Source organism: Pararge aegeria, chromosome 19 (genome assembly GCF_905163445.1).
Source record: "Pararge aegeria chromosome 19, ilParAegt1.1, whole genome shotgun sequence".
NCBI lineage: Eukaryota > Metazoa > Arthropoda > Insecta > Lepidoptera > Nymphalidae > Pararge > Pararge aegeria.
The window spans coordinates 10,314,119-10,339,232 of NC_053198.1; the positions used below are offsets into that span (position 1 = coordinate 10,314,119).

The 25,114-nt window shown below is 33.8% G+C and overlaps 1 protein-coding gene across 3 annotated transcripts in view; it reads left to right on the top strand.

The window, feature by feature from the left end:
- LOC120631916 (ETS-like protein pointed) overlaps positions 1 to 25,114 on the top strand; it is a 196,359-nt gene that overhangs the window by 147,643 nt on the left and 23,602 nt on the right. For all 3 annotated transcript variants that reach the window (XM_039901607.1, XM_039901608.1, XM_039901609.1), the window contains 2 exons: positions 1,112 to 1,315; positions 2,513 to 2,641. In XM_039901607.1, the coding sequence (XP_039757541.1) occupies positions 1,112 to 1,315; positions 2,513 to 2,641 (333 nt within the window). The remainder of the gene's footprint in view (positions 1 to 1,111; positions 1,316 to 2,512; positions 2,642 to 25,114) is intronic.

The following is a 25,114-nucleotide window of genomic DNA, read 5'->3' on the forward strand; positions in this document are numbered from 1 at the left end:
TCGTTGATGTCGTCTGCGGTCTGCCCAACTAGTCGACTGTAATGTGCATACTGGCAACAATACGTGGGTACAGCTTTAAAAAGAACATACTCTATTTAAATACTTTAAATGTACATACCTAGGTAACTTAAAGATTTTTTTTTAATTATAATATTTATATATGTAGATTGTAGAGTCTGAGGAAAGGATCATTCAAATTGACCCTCAGCCTGATGATGATGATGACTTTTGCTTCTCTGTCTACTCCATTTGCTTCCTAATCGATTTCCGAACGTCAGGCTGTGCAGTCATAATTTTTTTGTTGGCGACGTTGCGTTGAATATGCCAAAAGTCGAGCGGTTTCAAAGAAACAAAATATTGTAAGCCGCATTAGAAATCACTTTTATCGGGCAGAGGCCCAACACGTTAGGCTTCAAGGTCGGGCAGCTTCCTGCGCGTGAGGCAAGTTCCGGTGTTAACCAACGGTTCGCCGCCCGATTAATTGTTGTCGAAGTTGCTTCATTCGATCACTGTTATTTATCGACTGAGATTTTCCTGTCCTAATCTTAGAAAACGTGAATACATGTGAAAATAAACTTGTGACTACGCTATAAGTAATGCAATTTATTCATCTATACAAATAAAAATAGATAGAAATGTCTCCGATTTTAAAATTTACTAAACTTCAGCCGAATTTTCCTTCCCTTAGGAGTAAAACTTTTCTCAAAGTTTTTAGGAAACGTTCTCGAGTTAATCGGTTTATGATTGGCGAAGATATCCGGTAGCAGGGGCTTCTGAATTATTAATATTGGGCTTTTGGTGTGTATGTACAGATAAAATACAGCCCAATAAAGAAGCTTCTTTATTTAATCGATCAAAAAAAACTAAGATTTTTTGCGTTGAAGGACGGATCTATTTATTATTTTTACTATTATTACTAGCGTCCACTGCTTAACTCCTCGGGCAACTTATCAACCTTGATCAGTGTTTTAGTTTCAATATAAAGTACTCGTAACAGAGAGATGTTAGGAGATTCCAACATAAATAGAGTTAAAATTGTCGATACTAACTCGTATTATACGGGATAACATGAATGTTTGATGTAATTTATACCAAACATACTTGTCCCCAGATCCTAGACAATGGAGCGAGGCGGCTGTAGCGGCGTGGCTTCGTTGGGCAGCGCGGGAGTTCTCACTGGAAGGCGTAGCACTTCAACAGTTTGCGCGTGTGCAGGGCAAAGACATCTGCGCCATGGGCAGGGAGGAATTCGTTGCACGAGCGCCAGCCTTCATGGGAGACATACTATGGGAACACCTGGAGATATTACAAAAAGGTTCGTTAAGACAATCGATCTATAAAATATGTTTTCTTTAGTTTTTCTAAATTAGATACGCCGATACTCAGACACTTTAATGAGGTGCTAGTTTTTGACATCAAAGTCTATCAGTAACATAGCTTTTAAAGTATTTTATGTTACCAATCCGAATCCTGTTCCTTTCAACTAGTTTTTAGTGTCTTACATTATCTACTACAGCACATTTTGTACTCCACTTTCAATGAATCGAAGGAGGTTAACTAATGCTGTAACCTAGGCTATACAGCTAACGCGAAAATTGTCTGCTTCATATCCTAGATTAAATGATGTTCTGTACCTACTTTTTAACTTGCCTGACTGAACTATTTGTAAAAAGGTATAAATTTATAATTCACGCAATTTTTTTAATCGTATATTTATTTAAACACGATCAATCAATTCAGTTTTTGTAAGCAACAAAAAGCGATAATACGTTTTAGTTATAGGTACCTACGTAATTAAATATTACTCATCAGGATGACTTTGGTTGTCAATTGAATCTGTACAAAAGACCTTTTAAATGAGCTTAAATACAAAATTCTATTTTTAAAAATAATATATTTAACTTACTCATTTCCGTAGGTAGGTATTATTGGTTGTTTAGTAACCAAACTTTATAAAGCTTCCAATTAATTCTGCTTTTAAAGATTATTGGGAGAATCAAAGTAGGTACTTATGCCAACTTCTTTTGTTTTAATTTAAACATGCTTAGTGCCTACTCTTAACCGCTCCAGAGCATAGAATTTCAAAATACCAAATTATCATAATACAAATTTCGCAACCTACCAAAGTAACAATTCAACAGTATTTTTTTACAGTAACCACAGATTTATAAAAATAAAATATTTCAAAACAAAAACCATAGCATACCTAAACCCTAAAATAAATTGTTAACGCGTCCACGATAATTTTATGAAACTGCAACATTATTTGCTATAGAAATAATTTTGAACCCCCCCCTACCACCACCACAAACCTCAATTTGACATATTACTTAACAGTTTTATATGAAGATGTATCAAATTAGCATCACAATTCAAATATCGTGAATAATAATTTTAAGTATTAATGTGACAGAAAATCTGGGTTCGTAATTGTTACATAAACTGAAAATACAGTATTTTATAGAAGCTTGTACGAGACACGGTTCATACTAACATAAAGATTGTCCGACAGATGTAGAGAAAGAGCGATCACTGCTCGCGAACGTTCCACCGAACATGTATGAGAGCAACGTATGCCTGCCCGAACTGCCTGACTATATTCCGCCACCTGCACACCACTACAACAATAACAATAATACGGGTAAGTCAAATATTACAATATTTTTCTTAGGTTCTTTGGATGGGAAAGTATATATAAGCTCAATCACGAATAACTGAACAGAATGATATTTATCTCACAGATGAACCATTATATGGTTTAACACGAGAAATTCCTTTTTATCGTGTTCCTGATTTCACGCAAACGCAGTTGCGAGCGACAGGCCTAAAAATGTAAGAATTGTTAGGAAGTTTTGGTGATTATTTATTAATCGACAAAAAAAAAATAGCAAGTTAGTAGAAATTAAAACTGCAAGAGTTTCAAACACGCACTGATGTATGAAAAGCCCAAAACAAACTTTGACACGCATTCCTTGAATCTCTTTGAATTAGGTGAAAAGAAAGGCAGAATACAATATAATAACATAGATTAAGTTTTAAGTTGTTACCAAAACATTACAGTATTGTTTTTTCTTAAATAATTTGTTATCTTATTATTTTTATTAATCATAATAGGTAAACCTTAAAATAAATAATAAAATAAAAGGAGTTGGTTTTAACCAAGTTAGTAGATTGTTTTAAGTTATTAACTAGCTAAAAATGTCGTGTCATGAGCATTCAATTTAAAAAATCCTCAATATTTAGATAGAAACAATGACCTAAGATATCTATTTAAAAATACTTAAAATCTTAAGGTTAAATTTGAAATTAACAGAAAGATAGCATCGTTAAGGGGTTTAGCAGATAATCGTCGCTAAGGCTAGCGATAATTAACGTGAGAACCATTATTAATAAACATATTATAAATCTCCATAATCCTCATCTAATCTCAGTTATCTCAGAAAGATAAGGCCTATGAATAAATTTAATAATGACTTGAGGCGCCATAACTTTATGCTTATTAAATTATTTTTAAAAGCTCTGTATTTCTCGACTCTCAGACTCGAACACCTGACTCTAGATTTCATTTTATTTAAGAGAGTTCAACGCGCTAATTATACGTGGCTACAAAATTTAAGGGTCTATATGGTCCCCTCCTCAGGTTCTGACTTGTTGACATTCGGACCACCTCGAGAGTATACCCTTTCAAACAATAATAGAGTTTTCAAAATCAGTCCACATCGTACGCAGAAATCGGTGAACATTGAAAAATAAATTAGTACAATCATACATAGAACCTCCTTTAATCTTATTTAATTATGTAGCAGATTTTTCCATTCATTTTAAAACACCGGTGGTAGGTTTCAAAAATAATAGAATTTTGAAAATCATTCCACAGTGTACGGAGAAATCTTTAAAATAAAATTAGAGCAAAAAACATATAACCTCCTTTCATTTAATTTAATGGTATAAAAGATATTTTAATTTAAAATAACCTGTGTTGTTAGATTTATTCGAAGAGCACTGTTTTAGTATTTAACTTTATATCATTCATTTACGTTTATTTAAACTTTTAAAGAGTAGTTATAGTTTTAAATATTATCTTATTTATTTATCTTTCTAATGAAAACTCCACATAAACTAACCCAGCGGATAACCCAACAATTATGAGCCACTTACGAGCTGTAAACGATAACACCGCTGTTAACTACTTATTGTGATTGCATTTGACATTCGATGCTTTATGTGCTCTCTGTAATTAACGAACATAATAATAACAAACCAATAAATGTTAATCAGTAGGTTATAAATTCTCGTAACGCAACTTTTAACTTTTGAACCGCTTGCGCTATTGTAAAGTTTTACGAAGATAGGTACTTATCGTCGTAAACATTATACAAGCCTCCTAAATCTACCAATAGGTATTAAAACTGATGGTTCGCCATTGTATTTCAAGAAAAAAACTTATTCCTTTTAATAGTAATACCAACTATCGACCGACGCTACGCTATGAGTGTCCACACAAAATAAACGTTTCATTTTATATTTCTATTTGTAAACGACTAAATTAATAATAAAATTAAGCCAAGGTTGTAGCTTTTGGTGGGTCATTATTTAAATATTAACCTGGAAAAATGAAATCTCTATAAACCGCACTTTGGTAGCCTTGTGAATGTTGAGCGTTTTAAAATCACCCAGTAGGCACTGTGAGAGACGCTTTACATCAATGGTATCAATCACTGTTAACATTGACTTGACTGCAAAAAAAAAAAAACAAATAGGCATAGGTTTTTATAAATAAATTTTAGAAATAAAAAATTTAAAACGATAAAAAGTTATCATGCAGTCATACAATGATTCAATTATTGTGACTCTTCACCTGTAAATATGATAAATTCAGAAATTATGAATCCAAATTTTAGAATCGAAGAGTCCTGCGTAATCTCAGGAATAAAGGCCATTTCCATTTGATATAAAAAGCGCTTTTATTGCGCTGTAAATCATAGCGCGGGATGTTTTGACTGCGTGAACGCTACTGAAATAATAAATTACCAAAGAGACACGGAGCCCTCTTCGTTGAGTAACACGGGTGGTCTCCATATTACGACCGCTTTACACGCTTCAGTCGTGTTCTGCATCTATTTGCTAAATCCCCTTTAGAATATCTTAAAAATGTAAAGTGAAACATCTAAGATCCCGTGTAAGTTTGGTCTATTTTGCTATAGCTGGATTAAAAGATCGACAAGCCACAGGTTTTTCTTGTAAAATCGCAAAGCAACGTGCTTTGCATAGCGCATAAGAGGTTCTTACAAATGAACAATGAAACCTAAAGAAATTAATATTCAAGAAAAAGCAAAGTTAACTGTGGTATGCATTTTATACTCGTGGAGTAGGAATCAACCACTGTGAAATGCCTTCATAAATATCTTTGGTCTAAATCAGTCAAATTATCGAATAAATTTATTTCATTTTGAATGTGGTCAAAACGGGAGCTATAATAATTTTAATAATACGTACTGCATGCAATTGTATACATATTAAAATATATGTATATTAATAATATTAAAATGATATCACGGGACAGTTATTCATGTCTAGCCCTACCACAGTCAATAATTGTCATGTTTAACATCAGTATCATCGAATAAGGTTATTTAATGGTAATTTTATTAAAAATTGAGTTATAACAATTATATTGGTACGTACTACAAGTAGATACATATCATTCATATTGCGTTTCGTGAAGCATCACATAGTTTCCAGTTGGGCGGACGCGTGAAGCAAGCGGCGACCTTGGCGCGATTTTTCCGCTCTCTTTCAGCCGATCCGAGGTCCACCGTCTTGTAGAACACGGTACATGTGTCATCTTTTAACGTTTTTCATAACGAAACTACACTAGCGTAACCACACACATTAATTTTCTTCGTCTTTAAGCGTAACGTGTTAAATGCTATGCAAATGAATAGCTGATGTTCTTTTTGTATTGTCATACCTTTCTTTGGTGATGCAATATCATATTAAAATCTTTCATTCTACTACCTAAACTTCGAATTTTTTTCATAGTAATATACAATACTTTTCATAGCGATTTATGCCTTTTTTATTATCGCATATAACCTGGGACAATATCTAGTTGATGCGAGTTTATTGCGAAATACAACCAAAGTTAAGGGCCTTCTAAGGTTTCCGGAGGGTAAACTCATTTTTTACAAAGCATAAGCAAGATTATTTAGCGAAGAAAGGCAGCCAGAATTTTTGGCACTATTGCACGCAGAGTTTGCATAATACATTTTTAGTTATAAAGTAATATTCTCATTAAAGCACGGGAAACATAGAAATTGTGAATCACATTGAATTTATCGGATTATCAAATAGTTTAATGTACAATGAAGACGTTTCGTCAAGTTAAAAAAAACACCGCTGTATCCGCAGACATAAAACAGAAATGAAACATATTATTTTCTTTAGATGTTTATTTTATTGTGTTAATTATATTATTTCTAAATATTACACTATTAGTGAGCATGCTTTAAGAGTTTCCCTTTGATGTCGGATATGTCTTTAACAACTCTTCGGACATTTTATTTAAGTCCGTTCTTTTCATTAAGTATTCTTTTACGTTTCACAAATAGGTACAACACAAAACTCATAACATAATTTGATGTCTCCTGATAGCCTTATTGAGTTTTTATCACCGCCTTGTTACTCATTCGACTTGCTTATTTATTGATTCCTAACTAATTTATAACTAACTGGTTTACTCACTTTAACATTTAGGTACCGCCAAATTTAAAATTTAGTAATTTATATTGCAAATTAAAATCATTTTAACGTTAGCCAATTATTTATTTATCTACAAAGTTGCTAGACAAGTGGCAGCATTTTGCTAATTCTACCAGTTTAAGGTATATTTAAAATTGATATTTAAATATAATCATCTAAAACACCGGAAACAATGATAATACTCGCTGATACATTATTCAGTTTTAAGGTCTTTGATATACCTATCTAATAAAGTAACATTGATCGATCACATATAAGTAACACATAATTGACATTGATAAAAAAAGTCAGTAGAATTTTTTTAACGGAATTTTTTTAATTTTCCTTATAAGAAGTTTTGAAAGTAGAAATATGCCAATACCTTGCCTTGATCAAGCAAAACCGTATTTACCTCATTAAAATTCTGGCCAAAAGCTAAACCCTAGATGTACCTTCTAGTAGATATAGAGTATGATTTTTGGCTAAGTATTTTATCCCTACATTCATTTTATCAAGAATATTAAAAACAATGCAGGCAAAACATCTCCTCAAAATAACCATGGTCAAAATTGGTATTATAAGAAGGTACGTACCTACTACACTTTCGTGTTTTAAAGACTCTATTTTGTAACACACATTAATGATAGCTTGAAGGTGAAGTTGAACCCCTTCCACGCGATGTCTCTCACCACGAAGGAAAACCAGTGCAGTCTTCAGGCGGCCTCTATGCCTGATCGTCTTTTGTTCTTCATATTATTTTACAGTTGTTTTAGTTTAACATTTAAGCGAGTTTTAGTTTTTATTTAATATTTATTTTAAATTTCTTAATATTGTATTTTTTTTATTAATTCCTTAATAAAATCCTAAGAACTGTATCTAATATATAATTTAATAATTAAAAAACGTGTAGTGCAAATGGGACAGTTTGAGTGATAGTTGTGAACAAATATGGGAACACTGGATTTCGGTTAAGATATTATGTTCTTGCACCCGAGCTCTCGTGCCAGGGATTCCACTGAGCTTGACTCCATGTTAGTATGGTGTGGTAAGTAACATTTGTTTATTTCAAATCAGGTTCAATAATTCAATAATTTTTATTAGTGTCATAATAATTGAAACCCGAAGTCATTGAAATCAACCTTAACCGAAATTTTCAGATCAAGCAATAAAGTTATTATAGCCATCTCTATCGTCAGGGAAGAGAAGGAATACTTTCATTAACATTGTGATATAAATATTTTAGATTACATTGGTAGACGTTATAAGTGCGAGCGAGCGAATACAAGAAATATTCAGATTTTTTTTTCACTTTTAATTATTCCCAAGTATGATCAAGTATAAAACTACTATTTTATAACTGAAATATCATTGTTACACAAAATTCAGCCTATCTTAGTGATACGATACAGACAGTTTATTTAAAAGTCTAAATATATTTCTACATACTAAAACAACCCGCAACCTACATTCCAAGTTGCGGGTTGCTGAAATCATGATAGAAGTTACCAGAAAGTCGATCCAATCCTCTAGAGGTCTGACCCATAAAAATTGGCTTAATTACCTTGGCTAAGTGTGGGGCTAGGCGAGGCAGTTCGCCAGGACACTAAAACCCGCTCCATGCTCAACGTTTAAAAAAGTAATCTGCATAATAACCTAGTTTAATTTTGGACTTTCAATGTTTTATCCCCTGACCAACAAACCTGGAACAGTATTTTCGTAACCCGTTAGAAACATGTAATTTTTTTCTTCCTATGATAACCAGCTACCAAAGCAGAATTAATTTTTCGTTTTCGTAACCAAGTTTCGTAACCAGCTTGCAGCAAAACCCCAAACCTAAAAATAATTTTGAAGTAATTCATCAGTAGCCTTTACAGTCAACTGCAGGCAAAACTATAAAAGTCCACTGCAAAAAAAAAAGCCTCTCCCAACATGGGGGTTTGCCCATAATCACCAGGCTGGGCAGACGGGTTGGTGATTGCGGTAGGTGGCAGTAGTAGCACGGAAGACACTGCTACCCGTTTTGTTGAAATACGAAAGATAGATCTCGATTTTGCCCCGGTGCTTTATTTTACATAGCTATGGCACTGCCCGGGAGTCGTACCCAATATCTCGTGATTATTATGCGTACTTACTTAACACGTCAACCACAACGTGGCAGTTATTATTATCATCCATACTTCTCTACACAATATAAAAAGAACGCTTTTCGCTTCTGTCTGTTTATCAGGTAACTCTTTCTAAACCGTGCAACGGATTTTGATGCGGTTTTGCATCATAGTTTAAATAATATTAATTTATAAATTAATAAATATACTACGACAATATACACATCTAGCCCCAAAGTAAGCGTAGCTTGTGTTCTTGGTACTAAGATGACTGATGAATATTTCTATGAAAAAAATTCGTGTTCGTCACACAAACATTTTCCAGTTGTGGGAATCGAACCCACAGCCGTTGACTGAGAAAGCAAATATGTAATAATAATCAATTCTAATAAAGTTTCTTTGAAAAAAAAAACTGCAACAGAGACTGTCTAACAATCGTATGGCACTATCTTCGCTCTTTTTTTCTGATCGCTGAAGACGTGGCGGGTAGCGAGTTTGATATCAAAATGTTATTGTGCACCCTAAAGAAACAGAACACCGCCGCGTTTTCGCCCTGCTTTTTTTTAGACATCGTGTCCTCGTACCAACTCGAGCGTTGAAAAATAATGCAATTGGGCCGACAACGCGAAGGTTAGTGTACAAAACGGCGTATATTAGCAATTGCAGTAATATTAAAAAGGCGTGTGGCACATGAACGTGCGCAATGCGCGCGCATCCGCGCTGTCGCAACTATCGCCGCACATCCTCGGGTTGCGCATGCGCTAATCGCCGGACGTAAGCTTCGGAACACCCTTACGAAATATCTAGCCTGCAAGACTCGGTTTCTGCGAAATTCATGGTCACATTTGTACTGCCAATAGTTGCCCTTATCTGCCCTAACATAAATATTTTACTGAAATATATCTGATATGCTAATGAAAAGGATGACTTTTTGACATTTTGCTATAAATGTGTTTGCTCCTTTTGCAGACGCAAGACAAGTCTTAAACTCTTTTATAAGATTGACAAAAATTCTCATTTTCATTAGCGTGACAGATTTATAGTAGTTCATTTTTCTCAGCATCAAAAGTTTGAAACGACGTTCTACTGCAACAAACAAAGGAATCTTTCAATAATTAATATTTAAGATAAAAAAAACTATAATATTATAATTATTTAGATATTATGATTATGTTGATTAGGTGTAAGGATTTATGTTATTGTATTTCGTTTGTGTTTACGACAGTTGTTTCATGAAACGAAATGTCTGCACTAAACGAGCAGGATTAACTAAACTTTCAATTAACCAATTATATATTTATACGATAAATATATATGAATGAGTTGAATTGTCATCAATTTTTTAAATCATTATCATTAATTCAACTGACTGGCGTCTACTGCTGGATACAGGTATTTTGTAGGAAGTTTCTAAATCCACGATCCCGGGCAGCCTTATTCCGAACCTTTAAGTAAAAAGTTATCGCAAGTTTAATAAAATCTGAAACCGAAGTACTAGAAATTCTCCTTCAAACTTCCAAAGTGAGCCCTATCTTTTTACTAACCCCAGTTATCATAGCTTACTCTGAATAATTTACAATTTTTGATGGAATGCTGTAAAAACAAAGGATATGAGAGGATATGAGGAGATCGGTATAAGAATTCATATGTGAGCCAATTCCTCATAATGGTTGCCTGGAAGAAATCACTATAAGTGATAAGGCCGCCCTTGTTACACAAATTTAATTGTACCTTTGTTGTTTTTGTCTCTTTTATTTATTTTTTTCTTGTGTGCAATAAAGTATTTTTGATTTATTGATTGATTGAAACAAAATAAAAACGGACGAAATCGCGCGCAACGTACATAATATAAATAGGAGAACAGTTATGACATTGTAAAAAAATATATCAGATACCAAAAGAAAAAGAGAAAAAGTACCAGGTTTTCTTTCGTTACCATTCGTATACGTACGAGTAAATCCCTTAAAGAGGCAGTATCCGCTAGGACCGCACCATTCAGATTATAACCTGTTACAACGGTTACCGCTTTCAGAGGGCTTCTATCGTTGAGCTATTTATTTGCGCTTCATAGTACCTGCTACTGAAGTCCCTAAGATCAAAAGTAGGTCATCTTATTTAACCTTCATTCATTAATAGCATATATCGTCCAATAGGCGCAGTTCGATTACCAACCACTTGCAAAACATCCGGTGCAACAAACCTGTTACACATTTCTTTTAATGAACTTATATACCGTACAATTAAAAGAAATATGAATTTCCTCCATTCATAAAGCTGTTAACCGGTCAGGAATTAATGAGCATATAATGAGCCGCAGCTCATCGTTAAAACTCTCTCGTAGTGATGAGCAACACACTACTCGGTAAACCGTGTAAGCTCATTTGACATATTAAAACCGCATTGCGCAGCTTGTGATGGATCATGTGGCAAAATTTGTCGAATCATTAAGAAGGCATATTAAATTCTAATTTCACTTTACTGTGTCAACTCAAGTTATCGAGTTTTTTTTTAAATAAATTTTTAAAGATTTATTCAATTAATTTAGTTTTTATCAACAAATTTGTCATTTTTATCAATAATTACTAATTTACTGTCAAAGCGTTTCTCCGCAGTCTGTTTGAAGATAACTAAACATAACCTCTATAAACCAATGTTATTATGTATTTCTTCATCTCAATACAACTTTTTTTTTTACAATCATGGCGATGAACTAGATAATGCAGATCAACTTGTAGACGTGTGCATGTCGAGTGTCGATTACACAAACTTCGCCCATCACTACGCACACGGGCATAAATCACGGTTCATCCTTATTAGCGTGTTTACGAGCTACGTGGCTTTGACCAATCGCGTTAATTTATTTCCATAAATGATATAGGCAGTTAATCTAGCGTTGACGCCTTGTATCCTGCAAGGCATACATATACCTACGAGCTGCGAGCAGTAAGTTTAACCTCGTGCTTTCGATTCTCAGTCTTTGTATGTTTTTAAAAACACAAAGGGTTCCAAACAGTACACTAAATATTGCCTCTGCTGTATTTTCGTTGCAGGATTTACAGCATTAAGCGTATTTCATAGCCAGTGACGTATGTGATACAAATCAAGACCTCATACAAAAAATACGGCCCCGAAATTAAAAATCTAGAATTGGTATCGTGTAAATTTTCTGTAGGTTACGAAACGCTATGTACTTACCTTTTCACCCGTTATTGAATGAAAAAAGTGTTTGGCATTTGAATGCACGTTCATACCAATATCTCTTTATCATTCTTTTATAAAGAGAGCATTTGCAATCAAAAATTGTATTGTCCTTTTAAACCGAACACGTGCCCTCTGTTAGGAAATCAATAATCGATATCATTTACATAGATCGTGAAGTGTGGACAGGGAAAATATTGAGCTTTCCTGAGATGTCAATATTAAAAAGATACGTGTCGTTTCGAGCGGCCACATCCGGTAGCCATTGTGCGCCACCGGCTTCCGGTGCAACCCGATACACACTCCTGCGCACGTGCGGGTCCTTTTCAAATTTCAAATTAAGAAAATCCGCACAAAGGATGTTAGAACAAGGACTCCAAAAGACAATTCGAATATAAGTAAATAGAAATATACATAAAATCAGAGTTTTAGATATAGGCGAAGGTAGCAGATAAGTCCTTAAAAAAAGCTGGATAGAGAGGGTATAAAAAACACCTCACACGGAGAGGTCGATCTAATAAAAGAACTCACTGGCTTAAAAAACAGATAATACTTTTACATATTTAATTAGAAATTTAAGATGCATATCAATAAAAAAATTAAATCAAATACCGAATCTATAAAAAAAATATTGATGAAATCGGGTAAGAAGTAAAGAACGAGCCCTTGAAACTTGGTACACTAAAAGAGCAAGGGGTGCCCTTTGGCCGTCTGTTTTTATAATACAAGAACGCCATCTTTAAGGGGCCCTTGTACTTCAATGAGCTCTTAACAAGGGTTTGCGAAGTGCCTACACAATGAGGCCATTCTTCGCCATTCACCTATTTTGGACGTCCTTGATTCTATGCCGTACCTACTGATTCGATTGATATTCCAAATATTGTAATAAAGGGTAAGGGGTCACAGTCACAAAAGCGTTTAATATTCAAAAGTGATTCTTATCGCCGCCATTTTATTTTATTTTCGTTGAAATTGAACGTTCCGTTTAGATAACATTTCATGGGCCAATAAAACTTTATTTCGCTTTAAACAAATTCAGTATGGTAAATGAAACGACACAATCATTGAGATAAACTTTAATTTCGTCCTTTTATGGTTTTGTTTTTCCGATAAAATGTCACAAATAGTTTTTAGGTATTTTGTAGGAAAATAAAGCACTGACGTTCTTGCTGTAGGTACTCTTTTTCATGTAACAAAAAATGTAATACAGCTACTATGAAGCTATCTAGACTAGACGTCCGTACGTACCATAAGTAACATCGAACTTCACTGTATTTTAATTCACAAACTGATCCTTATAATTTTAGCCTAGATCTAGACATATAGACAGTGTAGTCTTTATTATAAAAAATTAAAAACATGGCTATAATTATCAAATTCATCGTACATATATTTTAACCGCGAACTTTAATTGATGCAGTGGTATATTTTGAGAAAAACTAGTTACTCTAATACTACCTACAGTTACTTTACTGTATGTTCTTAATTTAATATAATGTATGTAATCAAAATGTACTCCACTAAGATTTTGAAATTCACTGATAAACCGACAGTAAAAAGTCGGAGGTTCACTATTTTAAATTCTAAACCAGAACCTTGTAGACTGATGCAGCACATAGGTATAATACGTTCATGACAACCGGATCCCGCTTGTTAAATAGGTGTCTCACAATTATTAGAATTAAAGAAGGCCCGTCAAGCCCAGATTGTCGTGAGAAGGAAACCATGCCTTATTTAATAGCTAAGTGCACTAGTCAGATAGAAATAGAATACTTAAAGAAACTCTACCTGACCAATGATATTTAGCAACCGATTAGCTGTTTAAAAATCTTATTTACGAGTAGGTTAGGCTAGACTTAGAAAATTTAAGGACTCATAGTTTTCTGACAAACCAATTTTATCTACTTATCGAACTTTTTAAATACTTAATGAATAAACCTTATTGTTAATGGAATAATACGTACTAAGTAATTTCCCTATAAATAAGTACCTACCTACATAAATAGAAAAACAATAAAATTGTGAAATCCCCACATTGATAAAGTACGTACATTGTACCTACCTATATTTTAATTAAAATAAATGAATACAACACAAAGCTGGAGCGATTCTTGGTATTCCGTAGATAACGAGTTATCGCTGTTGAGCTGTGTACTTTGTGTTCGCAGTCGAAATGAGACTGGCAGACATGTTGGTAGCCGATACCAATACCTACTCTGTATGCAAATAAGTGCGTTAACAGGCATTGCCTTTATACGGCTGAAAAATTTCAAGTAGGTACTTACTACAGACCGCTTGAAACGCATTGGGCAATAAATACTTTAGGTTCGTGCCTACTTCTTATAAGGTAAATATATCCCTAATACACATAAGGAATTGCTATAATCTAGATTTCTAAATAGATAAAGGTCTTAATAGACTCGTAGCTATATATATATTAGTTACGAGAATGCAAGAAAATATTTAATAAAATAATTAAATAAGGACAAAAATGACAAAAATCAACAAAATAATACTTTTTTATCGTAAAAGTACATTAGATATACTTCATAAGCACATTCAATCTAATTTATTATAAAAATGAAATAAAATTCGAGTCAAGCAAGGTTCATAAATAAGGTGGCAGTCACACAATCCCGATATTAAAAAATAAATCAATACTTACTATTAGTTAGGTAGGTACTTTTTTATTGTAACATAAGCTGGTATTGTTCCCGAATTACGCAGGTGTCTGTACACCTTAGATTTTCACGTCCTAATAAAAGGTGTGGGAACTTTGTGACGGTTGAAGGAGTTTAAGGGAATTTGCAGAATATCGAAAGCGCAGTATACAAGGATCTGCAATATGAGCGTCGTGTTACCGCGGCTTCAGGCGCCGACAAAGCCCGAGGCGGGTGCTTTGAAGTGCCGAATTCAATTAATTGCCTTATTTGCGGCACACTCTACTCTAATTGTAGGAGTCCCCCGCAAAAACAAATATTTGATGAGTATTCATTATCCATTATTAGGCGCTGCAAGATTTAGCTCATCGATTTTCTCAAATTGGGTCGGCGTCGATCGATTAGTAACTAATTAAATTACTTCTACTACATTAACTTTCATTCAATAGTCATTATATTAACTCGTGCACTTGTTTTATATTTATAAAAGAATAATTAATTTATAACTTAGATATATAACTAAACATGACAGTTCTTTATAAAGAACTCGATCCTGAAAGTTCTCACGGCTCCAGTCTCTTCTCCAAAATTTTAAAGAATGTAACTATTCTTTACTTCTACTACATTAACTTTTATTCAATAGTCATTATATTAACCCATTTACTTCTTTTATTTTTATTACAGTAACATTTATTTATGACTTAAAATATTTAAAAACCACAATGGCCTACTTACCTACTAAAATAAAATTAAATAAAATCTAAAACGTTCTATCAGAACCACAGCAGCAAGGCATAATGCATAAGATGCTTGCGGCATTGCCTCTTTAAATGGCCAAACTAATTAATTGGCTACCTCTTTTTGACAATTTTTTATAAAGAACTCTATCCCCAGGTTCTCGCAGCTCCAAAGTCTCTACTCCAAAATGTCCATAAATGAATATGTTCTTTACTTCTACAACATCAACTTTTTGAAAAACAAAAAGAGCATGCAACCTTTAATTCAAGTCTTATCATGACTCCACTTTTTTTAAATATTGTGAACTTCGATGTATAATTATTTGCCCGAGAATAGAAATATACGTTTATATATTTATAAACCAACTAAATAATTACTTAACACTTTTGCGTTTTTAGGTATACCTACGTTGTTACCTACTTGAATATTTGTTTTTGAAAGATTTAATTGCCTCAAGTAAAAATGTCTTAAGCGCTATGAAGAGAACACTGCTTCGAAAGAAATCTTATCATGCTAGCTGGATAAGAAAAAAATTAAGAAAAATAAAGTCTGTAAGTAGGTATCTATCTATCATCGAAACCCTGCTGCCAATTATTAAACCGTTTTTGATTCGGAACGTAAGATTCCCTACACATATTAAACACAACCACATCGTTATTAAAAACCCTGCTGCCAATTATTAAACCGTTTTTGTTTTTTATATAAAAAAATGTAATGTTTAAATATGTTAATATCTTATCTGTAGACTAAGGGCGGGGGTGGAGCGGAAGCTGTGGGTGCTGTCCTTCGCAATTGGCGATAGCGCTGACATAAAATAATTTAGCCTAAGTCCTTTTGACACGGGTCATCTTTGCTGTAGTTTTGTTGCTTATCAATTATTGGTTTAACTTTTGATATGAATAATGTTTTACAATAGAAATTAGGTGTCCGAAAGTTTTAGATAAGAAATACAAAAGAGATTGAATAATGATAAAATATTGAAAGAGTAAAGAGATGAACGGAAATGGTATGAGGTTCGAACTTTTCATGTGAAATTTTATTCTGTTAGTAGGTACTTAAATAAATCATCTTTATTCTATCTTTCATGCTAAAACCGTGTACCGTCAGATGAAAAAAAAAGATTAGATCAGAAACAGAAAGCAGTACGATAATACGAGTAATATTTAACCAGGTAAAAGATTTAGGTACGAGTAATCTACTTTTCAAGGTAGGCAAATCAAAAATAAAACATCTCAATCATAATCTTCTTAGAAATAGTTCTAAATTTATACGTGAATAACAATGTCGTATCTCGCACCATCTCGTCACATGATGGAGGCCGAGAGAAATAAATTATTGGTACAGGAAGTGACGTCCCGAGCGCGCTCCAATTTAAAACACACCACTCTACGGTTGTCAAAAGCGTTACCGTTGTTCTTTATTTGAAAAAAAAAACGCAATTTTCTTAGCAACGACAAAGACGTAACTTAACTGTATTATTAGATACAGGTAAAAAATTATATAAAAGAAAACAAAAAATGTGATCCTCGAAAATAATAATTAGGGCACAATATCCTTAAAATCGCAGGAAGCGCAGCTAACCTTAGGCCCCATATAACAGCGAACATAAAAATTGAATTTCAAATCAGACTTTAAACACTTTTGTGTATTGGGCTATACCGGATGTGCTGCGCTTTTTAATTAGTAGGTACAAGGTCAGGAATGTTCGATATTTAAAAACGCTTTTTATGCTGTTCACTGTAATTTATGCTGCTTCGTTTGACTTTTTTTAACAACAGTAGCAGACGTTATTTAAGAGAAGGTGAATATTTTCTAGTTTTTTCATAATATTTTTCATTCAATTACCTATAAAGCAGTAAGAGCTATTGGCATACAATCTAATAATTGCGTAAAGATACACACCGCGTTATAATGGTAAACTTTAAAAAGATTGGCTCACCTGAAATACTGAAATATACGATAATAGACAATATTAAGACGCCTTTATATAAAAGTGCGTTTACTGATAAGTTATGTCCAACTCATCACCATCGCCTGCCTACCATTAATGTAACATTTCCTCCACGCCGCACGGATAAGTAAGTGTTGTTGGACTTTTATTTATAGTAATATAAGTTGACCGAACCCGATACTCTCAGAATTAAAAAGGTTATTACCTAAGTCCACCTCGCTGGTCAAGTACGGATTTAAAAACTTTACACGTCTTTAAGAACATTCTGGATAACTCTCTGGCATGACGGTTTCCCCACGATGTTTTCCTTGACCATTGAAACGTCATATTTAAGCGCCCAATGCGCACTTACCTTAGACAAGATCAATCATCATCAAATCAAAGACAAAGTCATAACCGGCAAGAGCTATGACCGCTTATTTTAGAGTGTTTTAAATACCGTTTATTTTCCAAGCGTTACGTATTTAAAACATCTTCTGGCCGGCAAAAAGTTACGTCTCCGCCCTAAAGTAATAATTCACCATCTCTCAGTGTAGTGTGGTATTACCCTCGGTTGACATGTCTGGATGAAGTGGTTACGGCCCGTTCTATTTTATGGACTGTTTTCAGAGTTTTATCTATAAAAGATTGTTTATCGTGTACTTCCGTCGCCTGCCGCGGCCGATACGCTCACTAGCGCTTTATTGTTTACACTTAATGTAATTCAAAGCAGGGAATTCCTCGGTAAATTGTATTTTTAAATTTAAACACCGCCGCTGGAATGACGAGCTTACTTTGTGCATATCGATCGCCCGCGGTATTTTAATATTACATTGCCTTTTGCGATCGATATTACGCCTATGCCATACGTAATTCGTCGTCTTTTCGATGCCGACTTCATTTGTTCCTAGTAAAATATGGCTAATGAATAGATAAGCGATTTTTTTCATTGGCTAATTCGTATTTATACCTACTTTAATATTGGATGGTTTCTTTAAAGTTCATGGCATGCGATAAACAATATTCGACATCCAGAAAAATCATTTCTTTTGTTTACTGTTTGTACGTAACACTATACAGATCATCCAAAATATTCTATCGACGCACGCTTCGCTATGCTACGAGTATGTATCCTCCTATATATCCTAGAAGGACAGAACTTCATATAGCACATTTGCTAAGTGAAAGAATTATTGCAATCGTGCATACAAGTTTTCACTCTCTAGGGATAGACTTTCGGTAAATCCTTACTTACAGCTCCCAAAACTGCTTTATAGTATGCAAGCATTGCTGTGTTAAATTTCATATTTGCTTGACCCATCGGTGTTTTATGTGCGTTGTCTATCAATCATTCAGTAATTTTATAAAATAGATATTTCTATTAAGTATGTTATACACCACTATTCCAGATACGTAATGACTTAGACTATCCACTTTCAAATTCATTTCCTCCTATAGCATAGACAGTGGGATTGAAGATTGCGCGCTGAGACAATATCCCGCGTGTGTTTATTTCCGCGACCCATTTATTCAAATATCGAAAACTCATTTCCCGGGCTATTTCCTTGCGCGCGCTTACTAATTGAATCTTGGATGCGTTCAACATCGGGCTCCTGTTTCTTGTTACTTTACGAAAACACAGTTATGATAAAATAGATGATTACTGAACGCAGTTTATGACCTGAATAATAAAGTCACGGTCGGTTTAGTTGTATAATATTATGGTAAAAATGCAAACAAAATTCTTAAAACAATGAACTTGATTCCTTGATAGTGGAATAAAAAGGGATCGAAAAATAAAAATATTTTTCTTTGATTATAAAGCTTCCCTGGGCATTTAACATCTTGAAGAACTAGATGAACTTGTTAAAATTCAAACTTGGTCGCAATTTTTATTCGAATGCAAAACTATTATAATATGCTAACTTGGATATTGCTTGTCGAAATGTATCTTATAAAATTAGGAATTAACTTAAACTATTAATATTAAAAAACGAAACCTTGATCATTATTCCAAATGGCGGTGCACAGTTAAATTAATAAAAAGAATATCGCATCGGATCTTCCGACGCGTCGAAATCGCTTCCTCCGTAGACAATGGCCCCCAATATCCGGCAGCACACGTGCTCAGGTGTCTATTATCCCCTGGAATATTCCAGCGTCCCCTTTCCATTGTGACCTTTGAGATCCACCCCTGTAACTTGACCCGGTTTCGGCACCGCCTTCAGCCCGTGCCCTCCCACAAAATCAAAGAAACATCACTCGTCTATCAGAAACTAATATCGAACATCTGTCCTAAATCTTACCTACAATTGTAAACATCCTGCGCTTAAAACCAATATGATATGTGGGAGGGTAAATCACTTCATGTAACACAAATCGCATATTAATGGATCTTTACCTCTGACACGGCAAACCTTTTGCGCACTTTTTTTTTGCATATATTTTTGTATAGTTTGTATTATGTAAAAGGCATGCTGATAGTTTGCGAGATGATAAATCAATGAAAAGGCAAATAAAAAATTCAAAAGAAAACTATACCTCTATAAAGCTCCAGACCTTATTTTATAACATGAAAATTTATTAAAATCTATTTATGTACTCTGCTTAATACAGTATTTAGCTAGTATTCGGTCATTTAAATTTACAGTCATGTTAACTATTCAATACCACAAAAGCAATCTACAAAGGCACTTGGTTCGTATAAACGAAACAAGCCCCAGTTATTGAGGAGCCGAAAAAATCACAGTCAACTTAAATAGCTGTCAAAATGGACAAGCATGTATCGGGATAAGACGTTTGTAATTGTTTTATCTATATTTCCTACGCTGAATAAAAAGTAGTAAAGCCTGCAGTTTTTATGTCGTTCAAAGGTGTAGGTAAGCAACGTGCTTTAAACTTCAGCACTTCTGGCGGTTTGACACGTAAACAAACCATGAAACCTATTAAAAATAAATATTTAAGACGATTATAATACCGTATGGCGTTTGAAATAACCAAATATAAATTTGACAATAAATTCTACTACTTTAATAATAAGGGGAGATTATTTTAACAACTTAAATTTTCGGTCACCAATGCGGTGATTTAATTAATGATCAGCATTACATAAACTGGGGGGCAAGTTAGCACCGTTTCCCAACTCTATCAAACAATAGGAATCAGCAGCAAGGTCGCGTATGCGTCATAAGTCATGATCATTACACGTAATTACGATTTACGTCGTCCGTCGCTGTCAGTGAATTACCTCCACTATACAGTTGTAAAATTACTTTTTTTTTTCTACACCAGATATATATAACCATTCTGAGTTAACAATGGAAGCTATTATATTATGATTATAATACTTAATCTTTTACTGTAAAATTTGTTTACAAGTTGCAGGCTTCTAATACATTAAAATACCAAAGATATTTCACTGTGCGATAAAATCACATAAATCTCTACACTTGCTAATTCGGATTGAATTTTTAGTGATCCATATTCGAGTATGTAAAAAAAATGTATTACGTAATTTGTTTGTCTCGATCCTTCATGTTGGCTAGTACGTATTCGCAGGCACATAATAATAGAATAAACTGGCACAGTTTAATTTAACTTCGGTTAATACATAACATTTCGGTAATATCTACCGACCAACCTTATACTAAGTACTTCTTTTTACGTTAAGTATTGAAAAAATTAAAATTCGAATTACACATCTTGACCTCAAGAAAAATGTTGGTTTCATGGAAAGTCACAGCACAAAGTTGCTTTCTTTCATTTAAAGACAATATTTTGTTTTGCATACGAAAAGTTTCTGCATTAACCTAATACTAATGTATTTTAAAACGTAGGTACCTACAAACAAATAGGTCATATTCAAATTTCAAAACAACGCCTTTAAAACAAAAGCCTTGTAACGTTAACTGAAGCGTGTAATTAAACAAAGTATTTTCTTTTTGCCTATTCAAACCATTAAAACTTCTGCGCGTCTATTTATATGTGCTATCTTGCTTCTTAACTATTTTAATTACCGCCGTATGAATATATTAGTTAACACTATTTTCCTTAAATGATAAGCGAGAGGGAAAATACCTCATGAAGTAATGTATTACCTTGTTTGTTATTAATTAATAGCCAGATCGTAGGCATGAACCTATAATAAGCCAAGTCTATCTAATTTTCAAAGAAGTTAAGACCATCGCGGCTCGGAGAGGAATACGTGTTTTGCTCATTTTCATGATACTACGGGCGGTTGGCAAAAAAACGGTCGCGCAACAGTTGGTCGCGCCAGCAGGTGGCATGGCAGGTCGTAGAGTGCTTTGCTGTCGCTCGTGTATTCTCGTCAGTCTTCGCCTCAGATCGGTCGGTGTCGACTGCACTCGGTACATTTTCCGCGGCCGCCCTCTCTCGATCCGCCCGAGGCCGAAAGTATACGAAAGCTCAGTCAGCGATTAGACGCGAAGCGCTGCGTTGCTACGAATCGCTTCAGTACTAAAGTGCAGTGTCGTAATAATACTGCCCTACAAACTTAAATATTTTTTTGTTTAACATTTCATAAAAAATATACGTTATCGAACACGTTGTACTTATAAATAAAATAACTTTTGTTTTTATAAAACTTTTATATATTTTTTATTTCGACTTTGGTTATTACGCGTAGTTTTGAAGTGATATGGATTGGTAAAGTGTAGTGATCAAAGGCGGTGGAAAGCCGCCATGCTGGTGGTTGAGCCGCGAGAAGCCGCCGGGCCTCCGTGCGCGGCGCCTCTTCACCCCATGTCCACCCTCACTAAACTCAATTTCACGGACTACAGTGTGAAAAAACCATACGAAGAGCAAACGGACAATAGGTTAAATTACGAACAAGCCCTTAGTGTCGCGAGGTTAGGTTACGAACAATCAGGAGGTACAAACAAATTACAGTATGGAGATCAGAATAGGCTCGCCTTCGACCCTTCTGTGGATCACATCTGCGCTGAGTCCTCCTACGTGTTGCCTTCAGGTAAGTGCATTGAATATATCAAATTTATATTAAAAAAATCCGTTGCCGTAGTACGTTAATGTTGGCCAAACTTGAAAATAGTCTTGGAAGGACTTCAAATATTAATGTTTCCGAATATTAGTCTAAACATACCGCAAAGCGTCTAAAATAATGAGTTCAGCTTGTAATTTATAGAATCTCTGCATATGAAAAAGATCGGCTTAAGGATCTTAGGATACATAATTTCTTGTAAATTTACTGAATCTCTCAGAACTTCATTAAAAATTTTGGTTCTTTCTTTTAAAAATATACTGCATTACATATTTAAGTCAACTTCTAAACGTATATAATCTCCTAAAATATATAATGTAATAAAATATATATAAACTACAAGACCTTATTTATATTTTGTAATAATTTATTGTATAAACCATTATTGTTCATCATCGCGGTAAATAAATACAAAATAACAGTGTTTAACTACTATTTCAATAAAACCACTCAACTACATATATCAATAAATTAGTTACTTAAAACCAATAAATTTAATCATTTAAAATTCAAAGTCAATTTACGTCATCAAGCTTTCGCTTCAATAATACTTTCTTACTCAATGGTATTATTTTTGAATTTAATATGTTAAAAAACAAGTTTTTTTTTAAAGTTGAACAAGACTGTATTATGCAAGTATATTGGTAGGTATAATAAATATATTGTGTACATTACCTATGTAACTTTGAATTACATAAAATGTTAACAATGCCAGTATCCGAACATTCTTTAAAAGTTGTATAATGCTAACGTTCTACAAACCGAATGCCCGATAAGCTGTTATAAAATTACACTAAAAATTTAAAAAATAACTATGAATATCATAAACTTAAAATTTATCTTAAACAGAAAATTTAAACACCATTGCAGTACCCCTTGCCCCGCTTTAAAAACGTTAAACCTGTCCTATCATATGGAGACAAAGAGGTTGAACTTATACTAAAGACGTATTACCGAACTTATTAGAACCCGTATTACAAAAGAGTCTGAATTTAAAGGTGAGGTTGCCTTAAATTGAGATCCATAATAAAGCTACAAATAAAAATTAATACCTTAAACCTTCAATGCAAAAGTGAATAGGTATTTTCTAGACAAGTGCGCCTCAACTTAGACCTCATCATTGCTTTCCGTCGGGCATGATATTTGTCAAGCGCAAACCTATCATGTATTAAAAAAAATACAAATTTAAACCCATTATTAGATTGAAAAGGTGATGTCGAAGACATTCATTCAACATTTCAAACAAAGCTCTAACGTACAAAATCCAATCCACACTTGAATGATAATTTGATATCTACGCGAACGCAACGAGCTTCATTGAGAACTCTTCAGTGAGGCCGGAAGCACTTTCGCCGCCATGTTGGATCCGGCGGCGCGAGCGCACCTCGCCGCACTTCCGCCGCGTGACGCGCATAAAAAAGCTTCGCAGTATTGTCACACAGCTTACATTTGCATATTTAGATTACGTGAATATAATGTGAACGCTTCGTTATGCATTCTATTGCCTATCTATCTATACAATATATGAGATTTAAAAAATATAATGGTTTCTAATTGGTATTCAGCGGAAGCCTCCAGAAATCGAATAAGACATTTATGACGTCAATAACCATCGTTAATTTCAATTGACAAATATTGGAACTAACTCCTTTTCTATATTAAAAACATCGGAGCAAATCTTTATCACTATAAACAATCAGTACAGCGTTTAATATACTAAATATACACCTAAAAATTTATTCACGTAGAAAATTAAATAAAAATACTGATCGGGACATTTTAGTGCAAATGTTTGAATACTAATTTAGTCTAAAGAAAAAGATATCACATTTGAAGACAAAAAAATCCACGTTGCAGAGAGTAGGGTGACTAGTGAAGTTCAAAGCATAAAATTAGTGAGTGGACACTGGACAAGTACCCTTGTATTGATACAATGCTCAATAACGAACGTCACTATCAATCAGGTCAGGCTGACTCAATAGTCTAGACTGAATACCGATATACCGAAGCTGCATTACACTACTGTACATACTAAGCAGTTAACAATCTCATGTAAATCCAAGACAGTAAAGTAAAAAAGTTATAAGCGTTTTTATAATGGTCATTAGGCAGATATAGCATTCCTTATTATAAGATGTAATTATATGCTAATTTTAAACCGTCATGTTTTAGCTATTTAATTAATTTTATCATTTTAAATGTATTTCTTCTTTTTATTATTATTATCCAGAATAAATATTTAAAATTAACATTAATTTTGATTACAGTAATATAATAACATATTGTTATATAATTCCGAATTGTTATATTTAACGTAAATGATCTCGGGCATATGCTAATTATAAAATTAAGGCCGTGCGAATTACATACGTTAAAAATGTACAACGCGTATCGCACAATGAATATTCATGCGGCATAAGATATAATCGTTGTAAACAGTAAACTAGTATCGATGGCTCACAAGTCAAACAGCAGTACTAACGAATAATAACGGTACAGGTCGTTTACCTTTCAGTAATAGGGACCATCCTTTTACAGTCCGTCGCAAATCTTATTCGATAATCAAACTGACGTGATTGTAATATCGAATAGGAATAGGTATTAGGTACTTCGCAATCTGAAGCCGTTACCTATCAATGCATCAGAACCAAACACAACACCATAATCGGCAAAGAGACGGATCACTGACACCATAAATATTATTTTTTACGCCGCAAAATATTAG